Source organism: Engraulis encrasicolus, chromosome 6, assembly GCF_034702125.1.
Source record: "Engraulis encrasicolus isolate BLACKSEA-1 chromosome 6, IST_EnEncr_1.0, whole genome shotgun sequence".
Taxonomy (NCBI): domain Eukaryota; kingdom Metazoa; phylum Chordata; class Actinopteri; order Clupeiformes; family Engraulidae; genus Engraulis; species Engraulis encrasicolus.
The window spans coordinates 13,849,743-13,875,150 of NC_085862.1; the positions used below are offsets into that span (position 1 = coordinate 13,849,743).

Consider the following 25,408-nt stretch of genomic DNA (forward strand, 5'->3'; position numbering starts at 1 on the left):
AAATCCCTTTGGGTCCAGATCTCTGCTGACCTCTGCTGGACAACCAGCACCACTGCACTGAGGTAGTTTAATGAAAAATCGGACACCTTGGAGCCCAACCGACCCGCATTTTCATAGTGCCTTTTTTTTAAATGTGCCTTTTTTTAGTGGCAAGGCAGTACCCCAGAAGTGAATTGGCATGAATCTGGCACTAATCTTAAGGGAGAAATGGACTAAGAAAGTTTAAATCAAGAGGGTAGGACACTATCCATTCAACCACTGGGTTGGGCCCCAAAGTGTCTGATTTCATATGCTTTCATATGCCATATGCTACAGGTTGTTGTAGGCCCCGCCCCGAAAGGCAATTTTTTGCTACAATATTATATAGATGGTGTCATACACTTGAGATTTTCTTTTACTTAAGACATGGAAAATTGTATCTTATACCTGACATGTTTCGACGGTATAACTTCCGTCTTCATCAGAGGGTAATACCTACACTACGTAGCCTACACTTGACCTCACAGCTACTTGTACAGGAGGTAGCCTACTTCCTGGAGGCCTTTCCACAAAATTCTGGTGTGTGTGTGTGTTTCATACAGTATATCACGAAAGTGAATACACCCCTCACAGTTTTTGCAGATTTGTGAGTATATCTTTTCATAGGAAAGCATTACAGAAATTTCACTTTGACACAATGATTAGTGTCCTTTTAATAACATATTTAACCGCTTAAATGTCTTGTTCACTCAGAAAAAAAACCTAAATAAAGCTATTAATGTTTGAACATGCCTCAGATGAAAAAATAAATTGTTTATCTTGGTCTCTTCAGATCACACGACATGGTTCCAGTGATCCATATCCTTGGTCTGTTCATCTCTCTTGAGACCAAGATAAACGAATTTGCTTTAGATGGTGTCAAGCATGTGTGATGGTAAACAAGTGAGTTTTACAAAAAAAATGTGTATCCTCTCAATAGCCAAGCATGATAGGGGGACTGACATGGTTTGGGGATGCATGAATGCTGTCAACATTGGCAATCTGAAATACACCTAAAAGAAACATGCATGTCAACATGCACTGTGACTCCTGAAGCAGATCATGATATTCTCCATAGGATTACATTCAAATCAAACACCAATCAATTTTAGCCAGAAAGAAAGGTTGAAACGCACACTGATGGCCTCCCTTTTCATTTCGTTTCATTTCGAGACGATTCGAGCCAACACAGCCCCTTCTCTACCGGATTTTCATCTGGGGTGTACTCACTTTTGTGAGTACATGTTCGAACATTAATGGCTGTATTTTGTTTTTTTCTGAGTGAACAAGAAATTTAAGCGGTTAAATAAGTTGTTAAAAGGTCACTAATCATTGTGTCAAAGTGAAATTTCTGTAATGCTTTCCTATGAAAAGATATACTCAAAAATCCGCAAAAACTGTGAGGTAGTATTCACTTTTGTGATATACTGTACTTCTTATTGATACAAAGTCATTTTAGGCCCCCAACAAGGCCTGTACAGTATACTTGTATATGAGATGTGACTAGTTAGGCCTAACTTTGTGCCACTGCCTCAGGTTTATTAGGTATGTTATTTATCAGCCTGGTAGGCCTATAGGCTACACCAGGGGTGGGGAACCTTTTTCATTCAAGGGGCCACTGAATTCAAGTAGGCCTACACAAAACACACAGAAATCTGTAACAATACACCCTTAAAAATGATGGGTTGAAAATAACCCAATTCTTACTACCGTGCTGGGTAACTATTGGACCAACCTCGCATTGGGTTGTATTTATACAATGAATTGGGTTATAAATTTCAACCCAACAGGTTGAGTAAAACAATTAACTCAAATGTGGGGTTATTTCTAACCAAACCGTTATATTGAATGTACTTCATTGTTGGGTTATTACATCATATCCTATATATGGGTTATACAGCCCCAATATTCTGTTTAAATTACTTAATTATGAAGTTAAATTTACCCAATAAATGTATCACTTATTATATGTGACACAGACTGTGCAAAATAAACACACCAGTTTGTGCAATACATTGATTTTATTGTCCCATTTTGTTTTCACACTTTTCAACAAAGATGATTGCATTTAAATATAAAATAGAGCAATATAACAGACATGTTATCATACAGTCAAAAAAAGGCAGGAAGGGATATTATTCAAAAACATGGACAAAAAAATGGAAAAATGATAGGGTAACAACACACTGGGAAACACTTTCAAGCATTGCACATTATGGAAAACTCATTATTTACTAATATAGAAAAATAACATAGCCTACTTTTTCAATATACACTTTCAAAGTTTACAAAGAAGACCCATGTTGAAAGTGAAGGGCATTATGCCTTCAAGGTTGTTTCTAGGAGCACCATTTTTACTTGGGAATAGAATGGGGAAAGGTTATATGAGAACCTCAATGTTGATACAGAGATTAATAAATGTGTTTGTAAGACTGCTTTGTGACAGTACCTAAACACTAGAAACAACCAAATAGCTGAGGTCATTGTAGTGTCACCATGAATTTGCTGTATTGATGTAAACCAGGGGTGGGGAACCTATGTCTGGAGGGCCGTTTGCGGCCCTTGAGGCCGTTTTATCCAGCCCCTGAGACAATTTTAATATGATGCAGCTTCATATGAAATACGGCATATTTTGTAAAAGAAACATTTGCAATACAATGAAAGTTATATTCAGGGGACATATAGAAGTTAAGGTCTGTTTTAAGGTGGCTGCATTCCATATAGGCCTAGAGTGCAGGGGGAAATCCTACTTGGTTTGTGTTAATTGTACGGCCCTCGGAGGACTTTCACGGCCCTCAGAGTAATTTGAAGTGGCCCTTCAAATGAAAAAGGTTCCCCACCCCTGGTGTACACTTACAATAATACACAGTGTTTCCAAAACAAATGTGTAGAGCAGTACATTCTGTGTAGAATTTGCAATAAAATCTTAGCTGGGTGTCCCTTTTAAAGGACTGTGCGCATTGAAGCTGGAATTGCTGCCTCCGCCTCCTGGGTACAGAAGCCTTGTCAAAACTCTCTCGGCCTCTGAATGAAAAGAAAAACACATGTGACATTTAGTTACAAAATTATAACATGATGATGACATTGCAAGACACAGGTCAGACTGTCTGTGAAATAAATAGCTAAATCAGAAAGTATTGGCTATTAAAAACAAGTTTCAGAAAACAAAAATGCTGATATGAGGATCGAAATTGAATGAGATCAAATCACTAGCAATGAAACTCAATTTGGTCAAGGCTTAAGTGTATAAGGATGCACTAGTGGTAGCCAAACTTTTGCAACATGGACAAAACAGTGACTTACCCACAGTAGTGCTGCACAATGAAGAATGGAGGCCTCCTTTCTTTTAGCAACATCCAAGCAAATAGCCTAAAATAGTGGTAAGAAACACATTAGAGATTATTCTATCTGAATAATAGGCCACATCCATTTAGTTGCAGCAAAATATATTTTAAGTAGACTATGCTCATCACATTACACCAAGGAGACTATCATTGCAATATTACACCAACATTCTACATTTTTTTTTCTTTGAAAAGCACCGTATTCGCTTTGGCCTGCCCACACCGAAAAACTATAAATAGGGCCCACTACTCACGGCAGTCAGTCGGTGCACTGCACTGTGACAGGTGACAGCTCTGTTCAGTCCTGGACGTCTCCTTCCTTCTTTTCATAGCTGCAATCATATAGCAAATAGAAAGCCACATTGTTGTTAAACCAGAGGTAGTAGCTATTGGCCTACCATGCTCGCTGACATATTTCTACAGTATTAACCGTCCTGACATGTCTGCATATCGAAGCCCAATTCGCGGACGTCCAGGCTTATCTGAAAAGCTGGATCTAAAACCACACAGACTAGCAATCAGCCATGAACTAGCCTACCTTGAGCAGAGCTGCAGATGCTGTACGGGTCTGGCTCGCTAGGCTAGCAGATGCCAGCAGCAATAGTCCAACTGAATAGGGATACACGGCACGTCCGTATTTTCCGTTGTTGTTAATTTCTCTAACTTGTGCTGATTTGTGCTACTTATTCCACGCGAACTCGCGGCAGAGAGTTGATAATATTTGCCCGCCGAGAGACCAACTTCAGAGCGGCGGCACTGCGGCCAGTTATTTGTGTCGAGAGTTACCGTGGAAACCAAAAGACGGTTGGACACAGATTGAAGTTACAGGCGAGTTTCGTGAAATTAAAATTCATCCCATCTGGTTTCAAGACGAGATTCATTCCAGTGTTTCTTATGATTAGATTAGTTGACTCCATTTCCATTGCTTTAGGTAATTGAGAGTAACCAACGGTTTAGGTTTGTGTAGAGACTACCTTGGGCAACGGTCTTCTTATTCTATGGGTTCATACTTCATAGATCGATATGGAAGATAAGAAATGCGTTGGATGAACGAATGGCTATCACACATCTATCAGCTTTAGGCAGTTAACTAAAGTTAGCTGGAGACAAAACAGTAAAAACACATTACAAACCTTCATTTTTGTTGAAGACTCCGGTCAGTTCACTTCTTCCAGGGCGGGCAGGCAGAAAGAACGTTATCTGCAGGGAACTCTGATTTCAAACGTAGCAGGGCAACACAGTGTTGGGTACAATAAACCAGTGAGTTGGGTTATTGTGTAACCTAACTAATAACCCAATCAGCAGAGTAGCATAGATGTTCCCCACTGTACCAATATTGAGTTAGAGTAACCCAACACTGCATTAGAATAACCCAACACGTTTACCCAATAGCTGTTATTCAGCACTTGGGTTGACAAAACAACCCAGCATTTCTTAGTGTGTAGGAAAAGTTGGAGGGCTACGGCGTTTTTAGTTGGTAGTCCGAAGGTGCTCTTTGGTCAAAAAATAGGATGCAAAAGAAACGAAGTATCCAAGGCACTCTTCCCAAAAAAGTTAAAATAGCTTTATTAAATGGCTAAATCATTGTAGAAAAGTTAAAAACGCCAACATGTTTCGGCCAAGGAGTGGCCTTCATCAGGGCAGACTCTGCCCTGATGAAGGCCACTCCTTGGCCGAAACATGTTGGCGTTTTTAACTTTTCTACAATGATTTAGCCATTTAATAAAGCTATTTTAACTTTTTTGGGAAGAGTGCCTTGGATACTTCGTTTCTTTTACACAGAAATCAGTGTTCTGGTTTGTGCTCTCATCTGTGACTTTCTCTCTTTTTTTCGATCTTTTATCTGGTCACAAATGAGTACAGACATTAAAAAAAAAAAAAAAAAAAAAAGATATAAACGGTACATTACATCTGAAGTCACTAATTCCCAGTTGTTGTCCTATCAGGACTTAAACGCATTTGGAAATGAGCATGAGTAAACAAATACAGCACAGAAAGAAAAATGATCTAGAGTGAGATTTATTGGAGTGTATGAGAGTTGGCAATCCTGAAACACGAAATGTAAATGCTTTCATTTATCAGTTTGCATATAAGTGTAATACGTAACAAACATCATATTCTGGAAGAAACTGCAACAGTTACATTCTACATAAAATTGTACGTGCAGAATACATTACGTATGACATCATGTCTCGACGTGTGACGTTTTTATTTTTCAAGCGCGTCCCAGAATGCACTGGGCCAGCATTCTTTTTTTTTTTTTTTTTAACAACGGTGAACACAGAGCTCAGAATCCTTCAGTTGGAGCTGCGTGAAAGCGGATGACCAGAGAAGCCACGGGGTAAAATGAGCCTTCGGACTCCGTCCAGACAAGATTTGACCGGTAATGCTTGAAGTAAATTCAGCTATCTCACAGAGATGAGCTCTATGGACGAAATGGGGCTCCACTTGGCGGCTCACTTTCCGAAAGGCCTGTGAGTGTCTGCGAGTCACCCACCCGTCTCTTCGGAGGACTCCCCCCGCCTGCAGGTCCCCACTACTGCCAGGCAATGACAGCGGCCTCCGCTACCGCGCAGCAGATGAGAGACCGGCTGCTGCAAGCTATTGATGGCCAAAGCAATGTAAGTACTCATGGACGACAGATATCTGATTCATCAGCTACAGATTCGGCATTGACAGAAAGCTTGCATATAGTTTGCTTGCGCAAAAAAAGAGACACTAACGTTAAGCCTGTTTGGCAAGCTAACGTTGCTAACTTTGGTATGCAACTTGTGCAGTGTTGTTGACCCAGCATTAAGTAGATCTGTAACTCAATTTAAGTTATTCCAAAATAATTTCAACGCTTATATGGTTATTACTGCTTACGCCGTATTCCATATTAATCCAGGTTTATCACAAAGTTCTTTCCCCCGACACTAAACTGACATTTTGTAAATTGTTACCCAGTTAGCTAAGGCTAGCAAGGCTGCAGCAATCAGTGGTAAAGTTCAACTTCGACAGCTTTCCCAGCCACTTTTCGAATTTCAGTCTTTCAGTTTCAAATTTTGACTGTCACTTATTGCGTCCAATACGCAATGACTGATTCGTAATGCCAGTTGTTATCATTTAAGGTTCTCACTGTTGGGTGTGAGATTTGTTTGTAAGTTTGCTCCCCTGTTCAACTTTAGCTTGAAGTTGTACGCAGTTACCAGGCAGCTGGCTTTTTCTGAACCATTGATTGTACAATCAGTGGTCTGAACGTTTTTCACTCCGTGATTTGCCCATTTAACATCGATCAAAACTTTGTAAGGTCTACCAGTTGTGTTTTGCTATAATGTCATCCCCAAATGTAGGCTTCATCTATTGGATGGCCAGTTTACACTGGATGACTCGACGTCAACTAGGCTAGGCGTGGGGCAGCCAAACAAACTTCTTTAGACACAACATATTATTAGTTATTGTTTAGAATCTTTGAAAGGCTTCACAAGGTAGATTGATGGAGGCACCAGTAGATGTATAACTATAGCTAGTAGTAGCCATAGTAGCCATCATAGTAGCCTACTAATGTGGAGTTTATGTACACTGTTGACACTTGCTACTCACACCATTTTCGTTGACTTGGGTAAAGTTTCTTTATTTGTCATCATAAACTGTAAAACATGCAGTATGTGCTTACTGTCCTCAATCCTTAAGCTTTCTGCTAACAGGTGCACAACTGAAAAATCCATGTAAATTGATTACCCTGACTGTTTTTCAGTTGCGCTTTCGGGTGCTGTGTAAAAGCAAGACCAGCTTGGCCTGATGCTGTTAAATTGGATGCGGTCATAATAGATATCATTTTGACTGTTCCATTACTGCAAAACTGTTCCGTGCTGAAATCTACCATATCTCAACTCTTCTGCCACAGATTTGCAATATGATCGCTGTTATGGAAGTGATTACACATTTGGAGAGATACCCCATCACCAAAGAAGCTCTTGAGGTAACGCGACTGAATGTACACATTTTATTTCTTCTTTGTTTTACTAGGGTAGTCGCATTGATGCTGTTGCCTATTTTCCAAGTGAGCCCTGGCCAAGAAAGCAAATTCTAAACGTAACTTCAAGGGACACACATGCAGACAAAACAAAACATGGCATATATACAACGAGCAAAGCCAGAAAAGACCAAAACGTCAAAACGTGCAGGACATAATCATGCAGACATAAAAAAAAAATATGTAGGACACAACCAAAACATGCAGACAAGACCAAGTCATGCAGAGCTTAGAGGAATGGCAGGATATTGGCACACCATGCTGGACAACATAAATACACACAGCTTACAGTAGTAGCAAGCAGGACAAAAACACACCATGCAGGTTAACAAGTGAAGGTGAAAGCCAATTGGGAAACTTCAACTCCCATTGTCATTGTGACACAGCACTCCACAGCACACAAGTGAACACTGCCCACTGCACACAACGAAATTGCATGTATGCCTCACCCGTGCAAGGGGGCAGCCCTCAGTGGCGCTCCTAGGGAGCAGTGCAGCGGGACGGTACCATGCTCAGGGTACCTCAGTCATGGAGGGGGATGGGGGAGAGCACTGGTTAATCTCCCCCACCCCCCACCTGGAGGTCAGGAGTCGAACCGGCAACCTTTGGGCTACAAGTCTGACACCTTGCCCAAGATTCAAGATACTCACATTTAAGCACACACAAGTTTAAGACAGTCAGGAAATGCATATCATGCTGTACTGTACAAGATACACACATAAGCTAGGACAAGCAGGACATAACATGCAGAATAGCAGGAAAGCTGAAATTCAGATATAGGTTTGTACATGGACATACATCTCCATTTGGTGACTTTAATGTTGACACAATTGTTAATGCAATGTTTTTTTACTTGTCAGGAAACTCGTCTCGGAAAATTAATAAATGATGTCAGAAAGAAGACGAACGATGAGGACCTTGCGAAGCGGGCGAAGAAGCTGTTACGGACTTGGCAGAAACTTATCGAGCCGGGTCAAACGGAGCCCCCACCCACCAAGGAGAACACGGGAACCAACGGAGGTGCCTTCTCCAACTCGCCCCAAGCCGCCGTCACTTCGGTCTCAGGGAAAACTGGCCCCGAGCTGAAAATTCGAAATGATTTTCTCAACTGTAACCATTCGAAGGTGGTGGAGGGGTCAGGCCACCGAAAGCGCAAAGGGGGACAAAGAGACACACAGCACTTGCCAGCCAAAATCTCCAAACTGTCGTCATCAGGTTTTGAACATCACTCAGTTTCCTCCACGCCGCCTCCAACTAACGGCGTTGCAGGAAGTCCTGAGGCTCTTTCTTTGAACACATTCGACAATTCGCACTCTCAGTCAGACAAAGACTCTACTACAGACAACCAGGAGCATGACAGAACTAGCAAAGTCCCCATCATCGCCGTCAAACCCCACCCCAGTTCCCCCGTCGTTGCAAAGCCGCCCAGCGCCTCGCTACTCCTCAAGACGGCTGTGTTACAGCAGCAGGTGAGGAGAGACAGCGCCGCCGCAGCCGCCGGTGGGGTGCAGCAGCCCCCCAAGAGCCCCTGCTCCTCTGCGGTCAACCCCAAGTCCAACGCAGCTGAAGCGCTGGGAAGATGGCCTCCCCCCTCAGGAGCACGGGTGTCGACCGTGTCAACCCCCCCTCTCAGCCCCACTGTACCCACCGACAGCTTTGGCTCCTTGCATTCGCCGAGCTCTGCGCTCCGTGGGGTGCACGTCACGGAGGCAAGGCACTCGAGCGACTCGGGCCACGGCTGGAAGGCGGACGGCGTGTCTGTGCAGGGCGACGGGCGGCTGGGCTCTTCTCATCGGGACGGCGGGGCGATGGACGTGTCGGACGGGGGAGGGAGCGGGTCGGCACCGACGGAGGTGGTGAGCAAGGCGGAGAGCGACACGTCCACTCGCACCACCGAGAAGAAGAAGAAAAAGAAGTACCGGCCCCGAGACCAGGCGGTCAACCTGACGGGCACGCAGCCGGAGGACAGCAAGAAGCCGGCCAAGTTAAAAGACCGTAAGCTGACCTTCGACCCCGTCACGGGGCAGATCAAACCCTTAGTGCAGAAGGAGGCGCAGCCCAAAGAGGAGATGCCTGCTCTGCCCGATGCCCATTGGAGGGCGGACGGGCACAGCGACGCACCTCCTCCCACCCCTACCCCTACCCCCCCTCCTCCTCCTCCTCCTCCCCAGCCCAACCCCCTTCAGCAGACGAACTGGAAAGAGCTGTCTCGAAACGAAATCATCCAGTCATACCTGAACTTGCAGAGCAATGTGCTCAACTCCTCTGGGACGCAAACCCCAGGGGCCCACTTCTTCATGACGGAGTTTCTGAAACGCGAGGAGGGACATTCGAATAAAGAAGGGAGAAAAACGCAAACGCACGTTCTGGTGACCCAAGCCCCACCGTCGAACTTACCGGGGGTTACGCAGGAGGTGTCCAGAGAGGAGCTGGACAGGCTGCACTCGGACCGGTGGGCCGGGGTGAACGGCTGTTACGACACCAAGGACAAGTGGCACGACTGGACTGAATGCATATCACTAGACCCCCATGGGGATGACGGCAAGCTGCATATCTTGCCATACGTTTGCCTAGACTAAAGAATTGTAGCCTTCAATTTCATGTGAAAAATAGGAGCTGTTTTGGCCCTGTTGGTTTTTGAATGAGTGAGTTGACAAAAAAATGAACTCTGGCAATCTTGAATTTCTTCCTCCCCCTTTTTTTGTTTTCTTTTTGATATACACATTTGTATGGTTTGGGTTGACGAGCGTGTTACTTACCGACATTCCATTCTGCCTCCAGGTTGGCCTCTGTCCAAATCTCTCTCCCCCCCTAAGTTTCTGACAGAGATGCAAAACTGCAAAATGCACACGTTTTGATGTGTATGTGCAAATGTTTATTAATTTATCTTTTGTTGTAAAAAAAAAAACATAAATTAAAATGGTAAATGAAATCTATTTAGTTTGAACTTTGTACTGTGAGTAAAGGAGGAGGTAAATAAATTGTTTATATGCAGAGACTATAATTAATTGCCATTCTACCATTCATCTTCTAAAGATGTGCTTCGTTTGCAATTTTGAGAAGACCGTGTTATCCCAGTCTATTTTTAACTGGGTGCGTGTTATTGTAGGTATGCACCTGTTAATGCAGACACTAAAAGGCGAGTTCTCAAAATAACCCTCTTTATTCAAAAAGTAATTTTTAAATCTATCACATATGGTTCCTTATCTACTATGCCAACTAAATCATCGTATACTCCAAGCAAATATTGTGGGTATGATCCCGAGGAGTTGACACAGACGAAGTGACTTATGGCCCAATGAGCGGATAGTTAGTCAAGCCATGCCTCTTTCTGCCGGGAAGGGCGTGTTCATCCTCGCTACCTGTCGGTGGTAGGCGGCCTACTCTAAAGGCAGCCTTCCATTGTCACCTGCAAAGCCTTGTGTATAACTATTCGGCTCTGTGTTATGTGCTTGTTGGGTGCTGGGTGGTGTAAAATTAGACCTGAAAAACGTCATATATGAAACATAATGCAATTTTGCATTTCGTGTTTATTTATTAGAGCTGTGGTCTAATGTAGATGGTGTGTGGTGGTAAACATTGTATTTTGTACGCTTGGGATATCTTCATTCATTAAGTCTTTATACCCTTTTTAAATCCATTGTTTTACCTGTCTTGTTACCTGATTTCCCCTCTGTCTTTAGAATTAAATGACTGCAGGCGTTTCAGTCCACAAAACCTGAAGGCAAGCATTCCAACAATACAACTGTACAACAAACTGGAATAATTTACACGGTATTATAAACACCCATTCCCGTAGGCCTACACTACACCCTAAAGTTCTTAAAAGCAAACGCATAAATCGATTTATGTCTTGGCTCTAAGCAGGAACAAAGGAGTCATTCACAGGATCGTATCGAACACACCCCGCTCCTACGTAGTTTCTGTAGACGTAGTCCCTCCACGTCTCACTGGCCCTTCCACAGCCAGTAACGAAATAGGAAGATGGCTGCGGCGGATCGTACTCCTGTGAAGGAGGGAGTCCGGATCGGTCTTCTGTGTGTTTGCTGGTACACGGTCAGCTCGGGAGGCAACGTCGTCAACAAAATCATCTTAAATGGATTCCCTTACCCTGTCACGGTCTCTCTTTTCCACATATTTTCCATTGTCGTCTTCTTACCACCGCTGTTGCGTGCCTGGGGTGTCCCGAAAACAGAAGTACCAAGCAGATACTATCGATGGTACATCATTCCATTGGCCTTTGGAAAATACTTCGCCTCTGTCTCGGCCCACTTCAGCATATGGAAAGTGCCAGTGTCCTACGCGCATACTGGTAAGTTTGTTAAAATTACATGCGTGTGTTGTTGAGTTCTCCAAGATGTATAACTGGCTAGCACATTGCTAACCAGCTAGCTCTCGGCTCCTTCACTAACCAGCTGCATCATCCTCATTTGGGAGCTGCTGCTCCCTATTTTAAAACCAGCAAAATTGGCTTAACGTAGCATGCTAGCTGGTTTTATTAAATTAAACATGGTCAACCAATTCAGCCAATTTATCCGTGGGATATTGGTCTGTGAAGTTTTGCGGAGCAATCGCTTGTAACCAACATCTTTCTCAAGGTACTTTTTCGTTACAGTAGCAGTAGCGCACGAGCCAATCCGATAAGCGGTAGAACTAACAATGAATCCTTTTTCTCAGCCGGCAGTTGCATTTCATTGTAACGAGTTACGATGGAGTTGACAACAGCTTCAATTTAATGTTACTACTGAAGCATCAGATCTTGCCAACGGGTCCCTCGTAGGATTTGCGCTCTCCTGGCCTAGGGCAATGTTATTTGTTAATGCCCATAATGTGCCAGGTGTAGTTGTTCCAACTTGTGCCCAAGTGACATGCTGAAATTCTTGCCCGAGAGGTAGCGGCCTTCCAGGAAAATTGAGTTATTGTCATAACTTATGAAGTTATCTCGTTATGCATGCACTATTAATCCCCCCTTTTCTTTCTCTTCAGTTAAAGCAACCATGCCAATCTGGGTCGTGTTACTGTCACGAATCATCATGAAGGAAAAACAGAGTACAAGGGTTAGCCATTCTTTTCTAATCACCATAGCAGTCTTGAGATGTCAACCTTACGTGTGTGTGTGTTTGTTTGTGTGTGTGTTTGTGTGTGTGTGTGTGTGTGTGTGTGTGTGTGTGTGTTTGTTTGTGTGTGTGTTTACCTGTCTCCTCTTGCACATCGTAGAATTCCCATTTCACGAGGTGTTCGTATATACATATTTAAATTGTGTAGAAATATCCTATCATACATGATTTTACAGGGTGTGTGTGTATGTGTGTGTGTGTGTGAGAGAGAGAGAGTGAGAGATAATTGTGAAATGTTTACATGAGGTTCTCAAAGCGGAATTGAGTTCTATTCTGAATTAAATGTCCAATGTAAACTAGGCCACTGACCATGTCCACATCCTAACGGAGTCCCATGGTTTTACAAGGTGTGTGTATGTGTGTGTGAGAGTGAGAGAGAGTGTGAGTGTGAGAGAGTGAGATTGTGTATGTGTAAATGATGTAGTCCCCATGTCTGCATCCTAATAATGGCGTTGTGTTGTTGCGCGTGCAGGTGTACTTGTCCCTTGCGCCCATAATTGGGGGAGTGCTGTTGGCTACGGTGACCGAGCTGTCCTTTGACATGTCTGGACTCATCAGCGCCCTGGCGGCCACCCTCTGCTTCTCCCTGCAAAACATCTTCTCCAAAAAGGTGGGTGTCTCTCCTCTCCTGTTGTTTTAGAAGGTAGGTCAGGCTGCACACTGCGAAATAAGCTCCAAAAATAAACGCAACCTTACGATCACCCTGGATCAACTGGCACCTGCTACAACTGAATTTGGATATGGGCACCCTACCCAAAACAAATGTCTCTCTTGTGCCTCTTTTCCACTGCCTGTTTTCGGGTAGGCCTACAGCTCGACACAGCGCGACTCGGCCGCGACTTTTTGCTTTTCAAACAGGCACGACACAGCTTAGTCAAACAGCAGAAAGTGGCAGCTGAATCATGCTGTGTTGAGCTGTAGGCCTACCAGAAGACCGGCTGTGGGAAAGAGGCATTGTTGTCTCACCGGGTAACCTCAAGCATACCTGGCCTTGTTTTCAGTTGAGTTCAGCGTGCAATACGCTAGGTCATTACCATGTTACAATTAAGCTTACGTGAAACGGTACAAAAAATGTGTGATGTAGCATGCTGGCATCAATACTCTTTCCATGACTTAGTGCTTTTCATAACCGTTAAAGTGAGTTATTGCACTACATTTCATAACCTATACTTTTCAGAACATTACTACATTACTCTGTACTGACCCCTTACTCTGTACTTGATCGAATGTCCTCCTTGTAAGTCGCTTTGGTCAAAAGCATCTTCTAAATGTAACGTAACGTAATGTAATGTAAGCCCTCCTGTAGCGAAGAGAACTGGTGTGGTGATGTATCAGTTTAACTGCACAGGCAAATTCATGAGTGATTAACATACAGATTTGCTGCTGAGCTAGCTGGGTTTTTGATATCCGCCAACCGCCATACTACTACATAAGCCCAAATAACTTTGCCGTTGGTTTGCGTTCCAAGGGTGGATTAAAATCCCACTGTTGATTGTTCTGCTCAATCTGCACATTGTAAGATCTTTTACTGGCCAAATGTTAGTCTGATGTGTATGACTGAGAAAATGCACAGTGCCTGCCTGCACTTGGCACTTGTATTAATAATAATATATCACACTGATGTCAACATAGTTTGTGTCTGTGTCAAGCTGCTGTTCAACATAATGTATTCAGTGTTTCCCACAGAAATTTTGGAAACTATGGGGGCTGCCGGGGTTTATTTTGTTCGGGGGGTCTTCTCACACGGGCCTTTTTTTTGGGGGGGGGGGGGGGGGGTATTCTTGCAGCGTATTGGCGCATGGAGAAACTGTAGGCCTGGGCCTATATTTCAGTCATTTATATTTTGAGAAATAAGGCTACATAAGATTTTACCCATGACTTGTATAATAGTAGTACATTGTCATTGTCAAAAAATGCAGTACAGTGAATAATTTCTGTTTACAGGAGCAGAGATAAGAATTTAAGAGCACTGTGGAATTGTAGACAAAAAGGGTCTTAGAGGGTAGGCTATGCCTTTTCCCCCACACATATCTGTAGGCGTATACATTCTACATGAGGGGTGCTGGTCACAGGGCCAGTTTTTTCCAAATTCCTCCCATTAAAAGGGCTGAACAACATATTACACATTTATGTCTATATTCACATTCATTACACATTAATTTCTATATGCAGCCCGATGTCTCCTCTGCTGTGTCAATGAAGGTCTGTCACCAAACTCATTACAAATGTAAAACAAAGCCTAGGGAGTGTTAGTAAACTCATCCCAACTGTCCCTTCTCTGAAGGTTTTTTTATATTGCTCCAAAACCCAAGTAAACTACAACAACTTGACTAGGCTTTTGATCCCTGTCTTTCAAGCACTTGTGGTTCTCTCTATAGCAGGGGTGCCCAACCTTTTTTTAACCAAGATCTACTTTTGAAGTTAATGGTCTGCCGTGATCTACCAAGTCAAATTCAAGGATGTCAGTATGAAAATTTAAGACCACCATTTATTAATCACCATTATTATGAACAAAATGTTTTCAGTAGGCTACTATGGCCGTATCTTTTCAGTGTGTTTTTAAAGTGTGTTGAATAGCCTATCTTTACAAAGCAATGCAACACTGATAGTATGCAGAGATAATTTCAGTCATACACAAGTCATAAACAACTGAAACAATTTCAAAATGATAAACATTTGGTATATAAAAGGCACATAGGCCCTATTTCTAAAATATGATGAAGCATTATCATGCCTTCAGTGGTATAGGCTACAAATGAAAAAGGGCTCAGAAATTCACCATTTGTTATGGGTAAATAGTAGGCTACTATGAGAGAGAGAGAGAGAGAGAGAGAGAGAGAGAGAGAGCGAGCAAGAGAGAGAGAGGGAGAAAGAGAGAGAAGAGAGAGAGAGAGAGAGAGAGAGAGAGAGAGAGGGAGAGAGAGAGAGAGAGAGAGAGAGAGAGAGAGAGAGAGAGAGAGAGAAGAGAGAGAGAGAGAGAGAGAGAGAGAGAGAGAGAGAGAGAGCAATGAGAGAACTCATTGGATCGGTTAACACCCCTGTTAAGTGTGACTTCTTCTATGAAGGTTTTTTTTCAGCTCTCTGGGANAGTAGCCCAGCAAAGGCTTTCTATTGTGAGTTTTGGCCAATCGTTTTTGTCCACAACTGAAGCAAGAACAGCACACATTGAAGTGAATTCCATACATGCCAACTACTAACATTTCCCTTACACGCGGCACGCGATGTAAACGCAGTTAGCGATGATGCATGCGACTAGCGATTTGGACGAAGATCCTCGCATATCGGCGTGTCATAACGCATCGTAGCGCACATGTTCTGTTACTCACCCGATGTTACACGTGTGCACACATGAATCAACTGTAATACCCTTACGGTCACTTCCTAATGCTTTCCCCTCATTCTGTCCATCTTCTGTGTTAACGTGGGACTACTTATCTAACCAATACAGAGTCTATAGGATGTATTTACTCCAGGAGGAAAATGCGAAGGAAATTCAAAATCGTAATTCAAATCGTTTTTAACAAAAACGGATATCGTTTAAAAAAAAAAAAAAAAAAAAAAAAAAAAAAAAAAAAAAAATTTTTTTTTTTTTTTTTTTTTTTTTTTACATTTTCGTAAACTATGGCGGCCAAATTTAAACTATGGCGGGCCGCCATAGTTTCCTCAATGTATGGGAAACACTGGTATTGTTGTGTCTGTGTCAAGCTAATGTTCATCAGTATCTTCCCAGTGCATCCCCACCATAGAGTTTAATCTTCGTTTGAGAGTGTGCAGATATTTAACGTATTGTCTATTGTAGATGTTATTCTTGATTGTCCCATAAGGATATTTGGTTTCACATGAGACGGGTCAGTTCCATCAGGATCAGCATTAGTCAGATCTTTTGTGATTTACATCTCATTCATTTCTTATGCAAGTACATGCTGTACAGTACATATAGATGTAAACTCCTAAATACCCAACGACGGTACTATTTAGGATCAGGAACACTTCCGCTCTGGGCTGTAGAAAATATTTCATTTCATCCTATTTCCAATACCGCAATTAATAGAGTCTCAGTCGTAAGACTCTCTAGGTCCAATGTAATTTTGTGATTGCACTTAATTACTATATTACTGTTATAAAATGATTAGTCTACCAATCTCTGTTACGTCTGGGTTCAGCTAGTTAAGGGTTCATTTCGTTGGTGCTCCATCAGCGCGCGACTTTTGGTTATTTGAGGGCCCAGACCTGCACGTAAGTCGTTAAGGAATGAGATAGAGGTCATGGTGCCAGGATGGTATTACAGCTATTAAAAGAGGTGTTTCCTCCGTGTCCCGCGACTGATCGACTGCCTCAGGTTAACGGGCGGAGGCTACACGGCCCAAAAGAGATGCAATCACCCCGCTCAGTACGTCCCAGTTTTCATGACATATTTCACCCCCAGGTAAACACCATTGACGTCGGATCCAAATCTTAGTTGGTCCAAAGTGTGTGTGCCTCGCTCCATCCACAGGGAATGAGCCTTACTGCCGAATTACCAATAACCAGAACAATAAACATATGCATAGACCAAACGGAATTCTTCCCCAGATTTGTATGACATTTTATTAGCAGACAAAACCTACTGTGTCAGCAATACGATTACGAACAGAATACAATGTTGAAAGAAGCCAATGCACTACCTAAATTAAGGGGAAAATACTACGTGAATTGAGGTTCACGGGAGCCCTTTACCGGGTTTCGACTCAAAGATTTGATCATTACATCAAAGTTTAATACTTGGTTGTCTCGTGGGACGACCGCAGCCAGGGACCAATGAGCAATCAGTTACCTGAACATGGGCCGTCCTAACGCCAAGGGGTTTGGCTTAGGAACTTTAGCTTCTCGCCAAGTTGTACTCAAATCCTAAAATACTAAATTTTTATTACATTACCTAAAACAATTACAAGACCGAGACCTGTTCACCACTCAAAGTATTTCCATCAGATTGATACCAAACACATCATAGGAATTCTCAATACATCATATTAAGCGTTTACCACACATATCAATACATTTGGCCCACGTCTCTCCTGGGCACGTGGTATCTGTACGCAAATCCTGTGCACGCGCAACAGCTGGATATCTCCCACACCGGAGGGGGCGAGTTTGAACAGCTGGCGTGTCCGCACAGAGGGTATTGTCCTACACTGTGGCCTTGTGATTCAAACGCCAGATAGGCAAAGTTTGTCTTTGTAATTTAAAGATAGCAAAAACAGTAAATAAACACATGAATGGAGGAAAAGCAACGAAATGTGAGATTCCTCAGGAATCCGTAGGTAATGATTATGAGGATGAAGATGAGGATGACGATGTCAGTGGGTGAGAGAACGGTCAAGACAGTGGGGGGATTACAGAGACACCATTTACATGTTCACACAAACATTCTCATACGTCCACATGCCCATGCGTCCACATGCCCATATACTCCTCTCCTCTACGAACACCCCAGTGTTTTACCACCCCCTCTCATTTACCCAGCTATGCCACCACCACACATGCATTACTCCACATCAAACACATATTCACACATTACTTCATCCCCACATACCCCAATGTCACCTTATGCAGAACATCTAGTAGCAAGTCTTTTCCCTCCCAGCCCCATGAGCATGTGGTGGGGTAGAGTGGGGGTCCTTCCAGTCGCACAGGCGTGAGGTGGGGTGGGGTGGGGGTCTTTAATTCTCCTCGTACTCTGTACTTATCCACAGGTGTTGCGGGATTCTTCACCGTTGCGGGATAGGGTGAATTTTGACATTCCAGTTTCTAACTCCTCAAAAGAAAAAGGCAGAAAGTCTTGGAAAATATAAGGGTGTAAGATAGTCAGATGTTCTATCAAACAGCTTCCTTGGCGGAGGTCTGCACTCTGAGTGCATCTCTAGTTATTATTATTATTGTTATTATTTAGCATATCGTCTTCTCTTCTCTACAGGTGTTGCGGGATACACGGATCCACCACCTGCGTCTGCTCAACACGCTGGGTTTCAACGCGGTGATGTTCATGCTGCCTACCTGGATCCTGGTGGACCTCTCCTCCTTCCTGGTAGATGGAGATGTGGTGAGTCTGTGGCTGTGTCTCAAATTACACACTTTTGTCAGTGCACTGACAGTCAGTGCACAGTGCACACAGTGCACTGAGGTCTTTAGTGCATAGTGTTGTGGAAAAATTTGAGCACTGTGCCCTCGCTGGAAGTGACGGCTGGGCATGGCATTAGCTCGCCAAAATATGAGTTGGTTACTGTTTACAATGCACAGCGTCTGGTGCTTGTATTTCCATGTCCTTCACCCCAAAGGTCAACAATCACACATACAATACTTTGGTTTGCATGGCAAGGTTGGTGTACCATCAACATTACTTACAGAATTAGGAGAATGTTGACCAAACTCTTCTACTGAACTGAATGTCACATTTCCTCCGTGTCATTGTCAACATGGCCGCCGTTTAGTGCGTGCAGTGTCCATCATTCAAGCACTGCATTTTTCCACCATTGTTAGGGGATCATCCTGGCACTTTCAGTGCACTGGCTCAACTGAAATTTTCAGCGTGAGCACCCTAGGCACTGAAAAACAGTGCCTGAAGTGCACAAGTGCGGCATTTGAAACACGGCCTGTGTGTCAGGGGACCTTGTTGCCGGATTATCATCGACTTTCAAATGTCGTCACTTGAGACTTGGTCTGACCAATTACATGACGATTAACGTTTTCCAAACGATATGGTTGACCCGCCTCCCTCGGTTTAATAATAAAGGAGACAGGACTGCACTTCTAGTTGCTTGTCGGGCCCGACACTGAATAAGGTTAAGACTGAAACGTCTGATGGGCAATAAAGTACACAACTTGGAGTGCTGTCCTGTCACCTTTGTTTTGAATATTTCTTATGGAATGAGCACCCAGTTGCACTATACTTGTGTTGAGTTGAGTGTGTTATAAAGCTTATTTTGATAAGCTATAAGATGTGGACATTGACTTGGCAGGTAGTGACCTGCTGAGTGATTACAGGTGGAAACGGCTATCTATCTCTGCTGTTACTTGGCTTGAATACTCTGCACTTCTCCTCATGTTGTCTGCTACTGATTGTAGGTTGTTCTCGGCCGTGAGTTGTTTTGCATACAAGTGTCTGACGAATGTAATGGATGATTCCTTTTGTACTTCTTGCAGCACTATGGTTGAAGTAGCAGTGGTGTGTTGGTATAGTAAAACTAGTCAAAGAGATTGTATCACTATCAACTGTGAAACCTACTGAACCTCTGAATGTGTTGTAGCAAAGATCTCTCTAGTCCATGTGCTCAGTGGCCATGTTGGTGTCAACTTGATGCATCACCTCAGTGGTTCCCAAACTGGGGGCCGCGGCGGGACTCCTACGGGGGTCGCGAAGGTACTGAAGGGGGCGTCGCGGACAAAAGGGACTTGTATTCACTTCTATGGTTATTATTTGGTCCTGTGGATTTCCAGCTCTCCTGTGGATTTCTACCAATATTAGCGGACAAACTGTTAATGGAAAATCTAGCAATATTAATGGACAAAAAATGGCTGGAAATCCATTTCTAGGTTAAGACTATGCCCATTAAAACCTAAATATCTCAGCCTCCGAAGGACCTAAAAACATGAAATCTAAGTTCCATTTAGAATCCAAGACCCTCATCTGGCATTAGAATCTGTTCATTTAGCTCTAACATACCCACATTTTAATTAAAAAAAAAAAAAAAACCCTAAAATCTCAAGAAACTGAATACAGCTTATATGTCGCTCCAGGCAGGCACCAAAGGTCAAACAGGGTAGACGCAGCATCAGGCTAAAATGGGTTAAACTGCAGACAGTATCTGGATGGCTGTTATCTTGGCATTACTGTCTTCATGCTCTGGGCTGATTGGATTCAAGACTCCTCTACTATCAGGCTGACTTCTGCTTTACTGCTTCTGTCTTTGATAAAGCCTATTGTAGCCCGATGCCAATTGTGAGAACAAGGAGTGAGTGAGTGGAGTGAGTGGAGTGAGTGGAGTGAGTGGAGTGAGTGGAGTGAGTGGAGTGAGTTGAGTGAGTTGAGTGAGTTGAGTGAGTTGAGTGAGAGTGTGTTTACTCTACTTAACCCTGTGCTAATGTACTTCAAAAAGAAAACACTAACTACACTAACCCTATTTGGCATCTACACTTATTGTTCAGTATATTTCTTGTGCATGCTGTATCTGCAAGTGTTGTGGGCCATGATAGGTCCTTGATTGTAAGTCACTTTGGATAAAGGCTTCTTACGCAGTGTAAAAGTATAGGTTGGTACGCAGTGTCGTAAAGGGGTGTAGAGTAGAATAGATTTCCTTTAGTAGTAGTAGTAGAGTAGTAGTAGGTGTCAGGAAATGAAGGTGTCAAGTGGCTTGCATGAAAACACATAATGCCCAAATGGACATTTCAAGACACATATAACACACAGTCAGGGAGGGAAAAAATGAAAACTACAGGAAAAAATTAAAAGGCAAATCAATTAAGGCGTAAGATTTGGGTCAGATGTCTGATGATCCAGTTTATTTGAGTCAACAGTATTTAGTTGTTGGCAACCAGGCTACTTTTAGAGAGACTTTTCAGCGGTTGTGTGAGGTGCGACGTGTTGTGTGAGGTGTGTAGTCAATGGGAACAAGGTTTATTGAAGTGATAAAGTTGGCCAAGTTAACCTAAAGTGGTAAAGCTACAGTGCTAAAGTGGTAAATAAATATGGTAGGCCCAGTGGGCTCCTCTGGCCCGCCCATGAAACTGCATTGTTTTCCCCTCCGAATCAGTGGTCGTGCGGTGTCAATCACTGCCAGTCATTAGGCATATTAATTAGCCACTACATACCGCGGGTGGGGCAACCATGGGGGAAAATTAGCAATTTTTTGGGCGAGCCCAGAGTTGCCGACCGGGTCTATGGTAATAGTTAGCCTGCAGGAGTTTTCTTGGTTTATAAAACGAGGGCTCCAGGCTCTTTTCTCACCACCTGATTTACTACTACCTCCAGGTTAATTTAACCAGGTAGGCTACTCAACTACCGTTTAGTAATATTGAGTTAGAAACTTACTTGGTTTCAATCCGATTTCCTGGCTGGCACGAGATGATCGCGTTGTTTTGGGATATTTTGGTGTGTGTGTGTGTGTGTGTGTGTGTGTGTGTGTGTGTGTGTGTGTGTGTGTGTGTGCGTGTGTGTGTGTGTGTGTGTGTGTGTGTGTGTGTGTGTGTGTGTGTGTGTGTGTGTGTGTGTGTGTGTGTCTATGCAGGCCTCCATGATAAGCTGGGCGGCACTCTAGAGCAATGTTTCCCAACCAGGGGTACGTGTACCACAAGGGGTACGCGAGCACACTGCAGGGGGTACTTGTAAAATTTTTATTATTGTAACAAATGTATGGAGCAGTCACATCAGGACAGAGAAAGCAATGTAGAACATGAATTAGGGGGTACTCAGGGCACAACTAAGATGCTCAGGGGGTACGCAAGACAAAAAAGGTTGGGAAACACTGCTCTAGAGCATCTGTTGAGAAACACTATTCTCGAAAAAACCCCAACATGAGCTAACCTCTTGTCTTGTGTGTGTGTGTCTTCTCTCGTGTGTGTGTGTGTGTGTGTGTTCGTGTTTGTGTGTGTGTGTTCGTGTTTGTGTGTGTGTGTTCGTGTTTGTGTGTGTGTGTTCGTGTTTGTGTGTGTTGCAGTCCACGCTGGGCACTTGGACGAGTACTCTGCTGCTGCTGCTGGTCAGCGGCTTCTGCAACTTTGCCCAGAACGTGATCGCCTTCAGTGTGCTGAACCTGGTGTCCCCGCTCAGCTACGCCGTGGCCAACGCCACCAAGAGGATCATGGTCATCAGCATCTCGCTGCTCATGCTGCGCAACCCCGTCAACAGCACCAACGTCATGGGCATGATGACGGCCATCCTGGGGGTCTTCCTTTACAACAAGGTAACACTACACTACATTACACTACACTACATTACACTACATTACATTATAATAGTCAACATCACCAACGTCATGGGCATGATGACGGCCATCTTAGGAGTCTTCCTTTACAACAAGGTAACACTACACTACATTACACTACACTACATTACACTACATTACATTATAATAGTCAACATCACCAACGTCATGGGCATGATGACGGCCATCTTAGGAGTCTTCCTTTACAACAAGGTAACACTACACTACACTACATTACACTACACTACATTACACTACAGTACATTATAATAGTGGCGTCTTCCTTTACAACAAGGTAACACTACACTACACTACTTTACTAGGGGTGGGTATTGGCAAAGGGTTCACGATTCGATGCGCATCACGATACACCTGCCACGATGCGATTCGATCACGATGCATTGCGATTCATGTACTACTGTAATGCATTGCGATATTTACTTCAGTAAATGTGTAAAATACAGCTTATTTGTCAGTTGCTGTGTAGCTTTCTTAAGGCAGTTCATACTATTTAAGCATTCCATCATCTGGGAGAGAGCTTATATCACAACAGAAATATTACCTATTCTCTACGGAACAAAATAACCCGTGGCAAATCGAATTTTATTGTTATCAAATAATCAATTGTCATGAATCCATGCAGTATATTGAGAAAATAAGTATCACGATACCTTGTCATGAATTGATGCATTGTATCGTGAGAGTAAGTATCGCGATGCATCGATATGACGATTATTTTGCACACCCCTATACATTACACTACATTACATTATAATAGTCAACATCACCAACGTCATGGGCATGATGGCCACCATCCTGGGCGTCTTCCTTTACAACAAGGTAACACTACACTACACTACATTACATTACACTACCTTACATTATAATAGTCAACATCACCAACGTCATGGGCATGATGACCGCCACCCTGGGGTGTTTCTGTATAACAAGGTAGATAGACAGCATTGTTGTTATTGTTGTTGTTTTTGACAAAGTTTTTGGTAAGAGCCCGCACACCTCGAATGTTTCTTTTTTAGCAGGTGCAGCTTTTCAAGGTACTCCAGTCTTCATTTAACTCCAGGAAGAGTGCAACACTGCTTCTTCACAGTTCACCACTTTTTTTTCTTTTTTCTTTGGTGCTGACGTTTCGGCACTAGGCCTTAATCAGAGTGATGTTGTTGTTTTTGAAAAGAAAAAAAAACCTGAAAAAAACCTGCCACAAATTGTATCCAGCCAGCTCAGTATCAGCAGTTCATCAGACGGGTACAGTGCTGTGCAGTATCTGTAGAGCAGTTACTTGGTGAAGCCACCTGCTGGAGGGAGTCTGTGGGTGAGTGTGAGGCATGCATTGTGAAGCGCTTTGAGTGCTCGAAGGAGTGGTTAAGGCGTTGGTACTATGTAGATCATAGGGTTGCAGGTTCAAATCCCACCTTTGCCTCTCCCTAACCCTCCATTCATGGCTAAAGTGCCCTTGAGACTAATCTCGCATTGTACCAGGGACTGTAACCAATACCCTGTACATAACTGTTAGTCCCTTTGGTTGAAAGCGTCAGCTAAGTGTAACGTAATGTAATGAAAGGGCTATATAAATGCATTTACCATTTATGATCATCTTCTCTCTCCGTCCTCTCCTCCCCTCTTCCTCTCCTTCCTCTCCCCTCCCCTCCCCTCCTCTCCTCCACTGCTCTCCTCCTCACCTCCTCTCCACCAGGCTAAATACGATGCTAATCAGGAAGCTAAGAAGAAGCTGCTCCCGGTCTCCAAGCAGGACATGGGTGGCGTCTTCGACCACGTGGGAGGGGACAAACCCCAGCCCAACGGCTCAGTGCCTTTCACGCAGGGCTCGGACGCCCTGTACGGCCGCAGCAACGTGCTAACAGACCACTTCCAGTACAGTCGCCAGGCCTACACGCCGCTCAATTACGCCGCCAACCAGTACGTGGTGTAAACGTGGCGGACGAGACGGGACGCGTGGATGTGTGTGTGTGTGTGTGTGTGTGTGTGTGTATGTGTGTGTGTGCGTGCGTGTGTGTGTGTGTGTGTGACGCTGGCTGGCGCACAGGCTACTGGCGAGCTGCTCGGCATCGTGCAGACTCTTCTTCTTCAACATCCTGCTTCGTCTGAGAGGGGGGTGTCAACATCCTTCTTCGTCTGAGAGGGGGGTGTCACTGTATAGTAGGGGACAGGCTTTGGGCCTGGTGGCATGGGAGGGGATTAGACTTCATTAGTCTGCAAACCGTTACTTTTTTTTGTTTTCCCTTCAAGATCTATTTATTTATTGTCAACGGACATTTCTTTGGGTTTTTTTTTTTCATTTGTATGTCTGTGCAAATGTAGTCGTTCTGCTGGGAAATAGGGTTGGGGTCGGGGTTGGGGTCGTCTTTGGATGAGACTCGGTAGAATGTAACACATCGAAGTCTTTGTGCCGACCGCACTGCTGATGGCACGGAGGATGGTGTTGGACATTATTATTAATGTTATAACAGGGTTGCTTCGTGCACGGAGCAAGAATGTTGTCTGGTATGCTAACATGAAGAAATGAATTTTGAGCAAAAAAAAAAGATCATGTCGGTTCAGACACCAGTATAATTGTTTTGATTTTAAATGCTTGTTAAAAATATGTAAAAGGTTTTTGTTTAAAATATTGTTTTTAATATTGATCAGCGGTACTGATGATTCATGATTAAATCATCTTGGGTTGCTTTGTACACATGCGGTTTCATGGTGTCAAGTAATCTATACTGACTAACTACACATACTCACACGGTAGCAGCGCAATAGCCAATTTTAGCACCTGCACACAATCCATTTTCTGTCACTTTTCGTATGGCAACTTGTTTGGCAGATGCATTAATTATATTATCTCCCTATGAAAAAATGAATAGGGAAATCTTCAACTTTGACCTTGAAAAAAAGTATGTTCCACTAAAAATAAATCTGTAGATTTTTAATTTGTAA

The 25,408-nt window shown here is 43.4% G+C and overlaps 2 protein-coding genes across 2 annotated transcripts; both read left to right on the forward strand.

Annotated features, from left to right (window-relative positions):
* The first annotated feature begins 5,620 nt into the window (after positions 1-5,620).
* Positions 5,621-10,313, forward strand: LOC134450746 (mediator of RNA polymerase II transcription subunit 26-like). The gene is made up of 3 exons (XM_063200705.1): positions 5,621-5,983; positions 7,249-7,323; positions 8,238-10,313. Exons 1-3 carry the CDS (start codon positions 5,912-5,914, stop codon positions 9,954-9,956), a joined length of 1,866 nt encoding a protein of 621 aa, XP_063056775.1. The 5' UTR covers positions 5,621-5,911; the 3' UTR covers positions 9,957-10,313.
* A 959-nt stretch (positions 10,314-11,272) lies between these two features.
* slc35e1 (solute carrier family 35 member E1) lies at positions 11,273-25,158 on the forward strand. The gene is made up of 6 exons (XM_063200706.1): positions 11,273-11,689; positions 12,364-12,434; positions 12,967-13,104; positions 18,448-18,573; positions 22,184-22,429; positions 24,162-25,158. The coding sequence occupies exons 1-6, from the start codon at positions 11,362-11,364 to the stop codon at positions 24,396-24,398; spliced, it is 1,146 nt and encodes a 381-aa protein (XP_063056776.1). The 5' UTR covers positions 11,273-11,361; the 3' UTR covers positions 24,399-25,158.
* Positions 25,159-25,408: the final 250 nt, after the last annotated feature.

Coding starts and splice junctions, on each gene's coding strand:
- slc35e1 (XM_063200706.1), top strand. CDS start 11,362: ATGGCTGCGGCGGATCGTACTCCTGTGAAGGAGGGAGTCCGGATCGGT. Junction 13,105..18,447: donor AAAACATCTTCTCCAAAAAG/GTGGGTGTCTCT, acceptor TCTTCTCTACAG/GTGTTGCGGGATACACGGAT. Junction 22,430..24,161: donor GGGTCTTCCTTTACAACAAG/GTAACACTACAC, acceptor CCTCTCCACCAG/GCTAAATACGATGCTAATCA.
- LOC134450746 (XM_063200705.1), top strand. CDS start 5,912: ATGACAGCGGCCTCCGCTACCGCGCAGCAGATGAGAGACCGGCTGCTG. Junction 5,984..7,248: donor CTATTGATGGCCAAAGCAAT/GTAAGTACTCAT, acceptor CTTCTGCCACAG/ATTTGCAATATGATCGCTGT. Junction 7,324..8,237: donor TCACCAAAGAAGCTCTTGAG/GTAACGCGACTG, acceptor TTTACTTGTCAG/GAAACTCGTCTCGGAAAATT.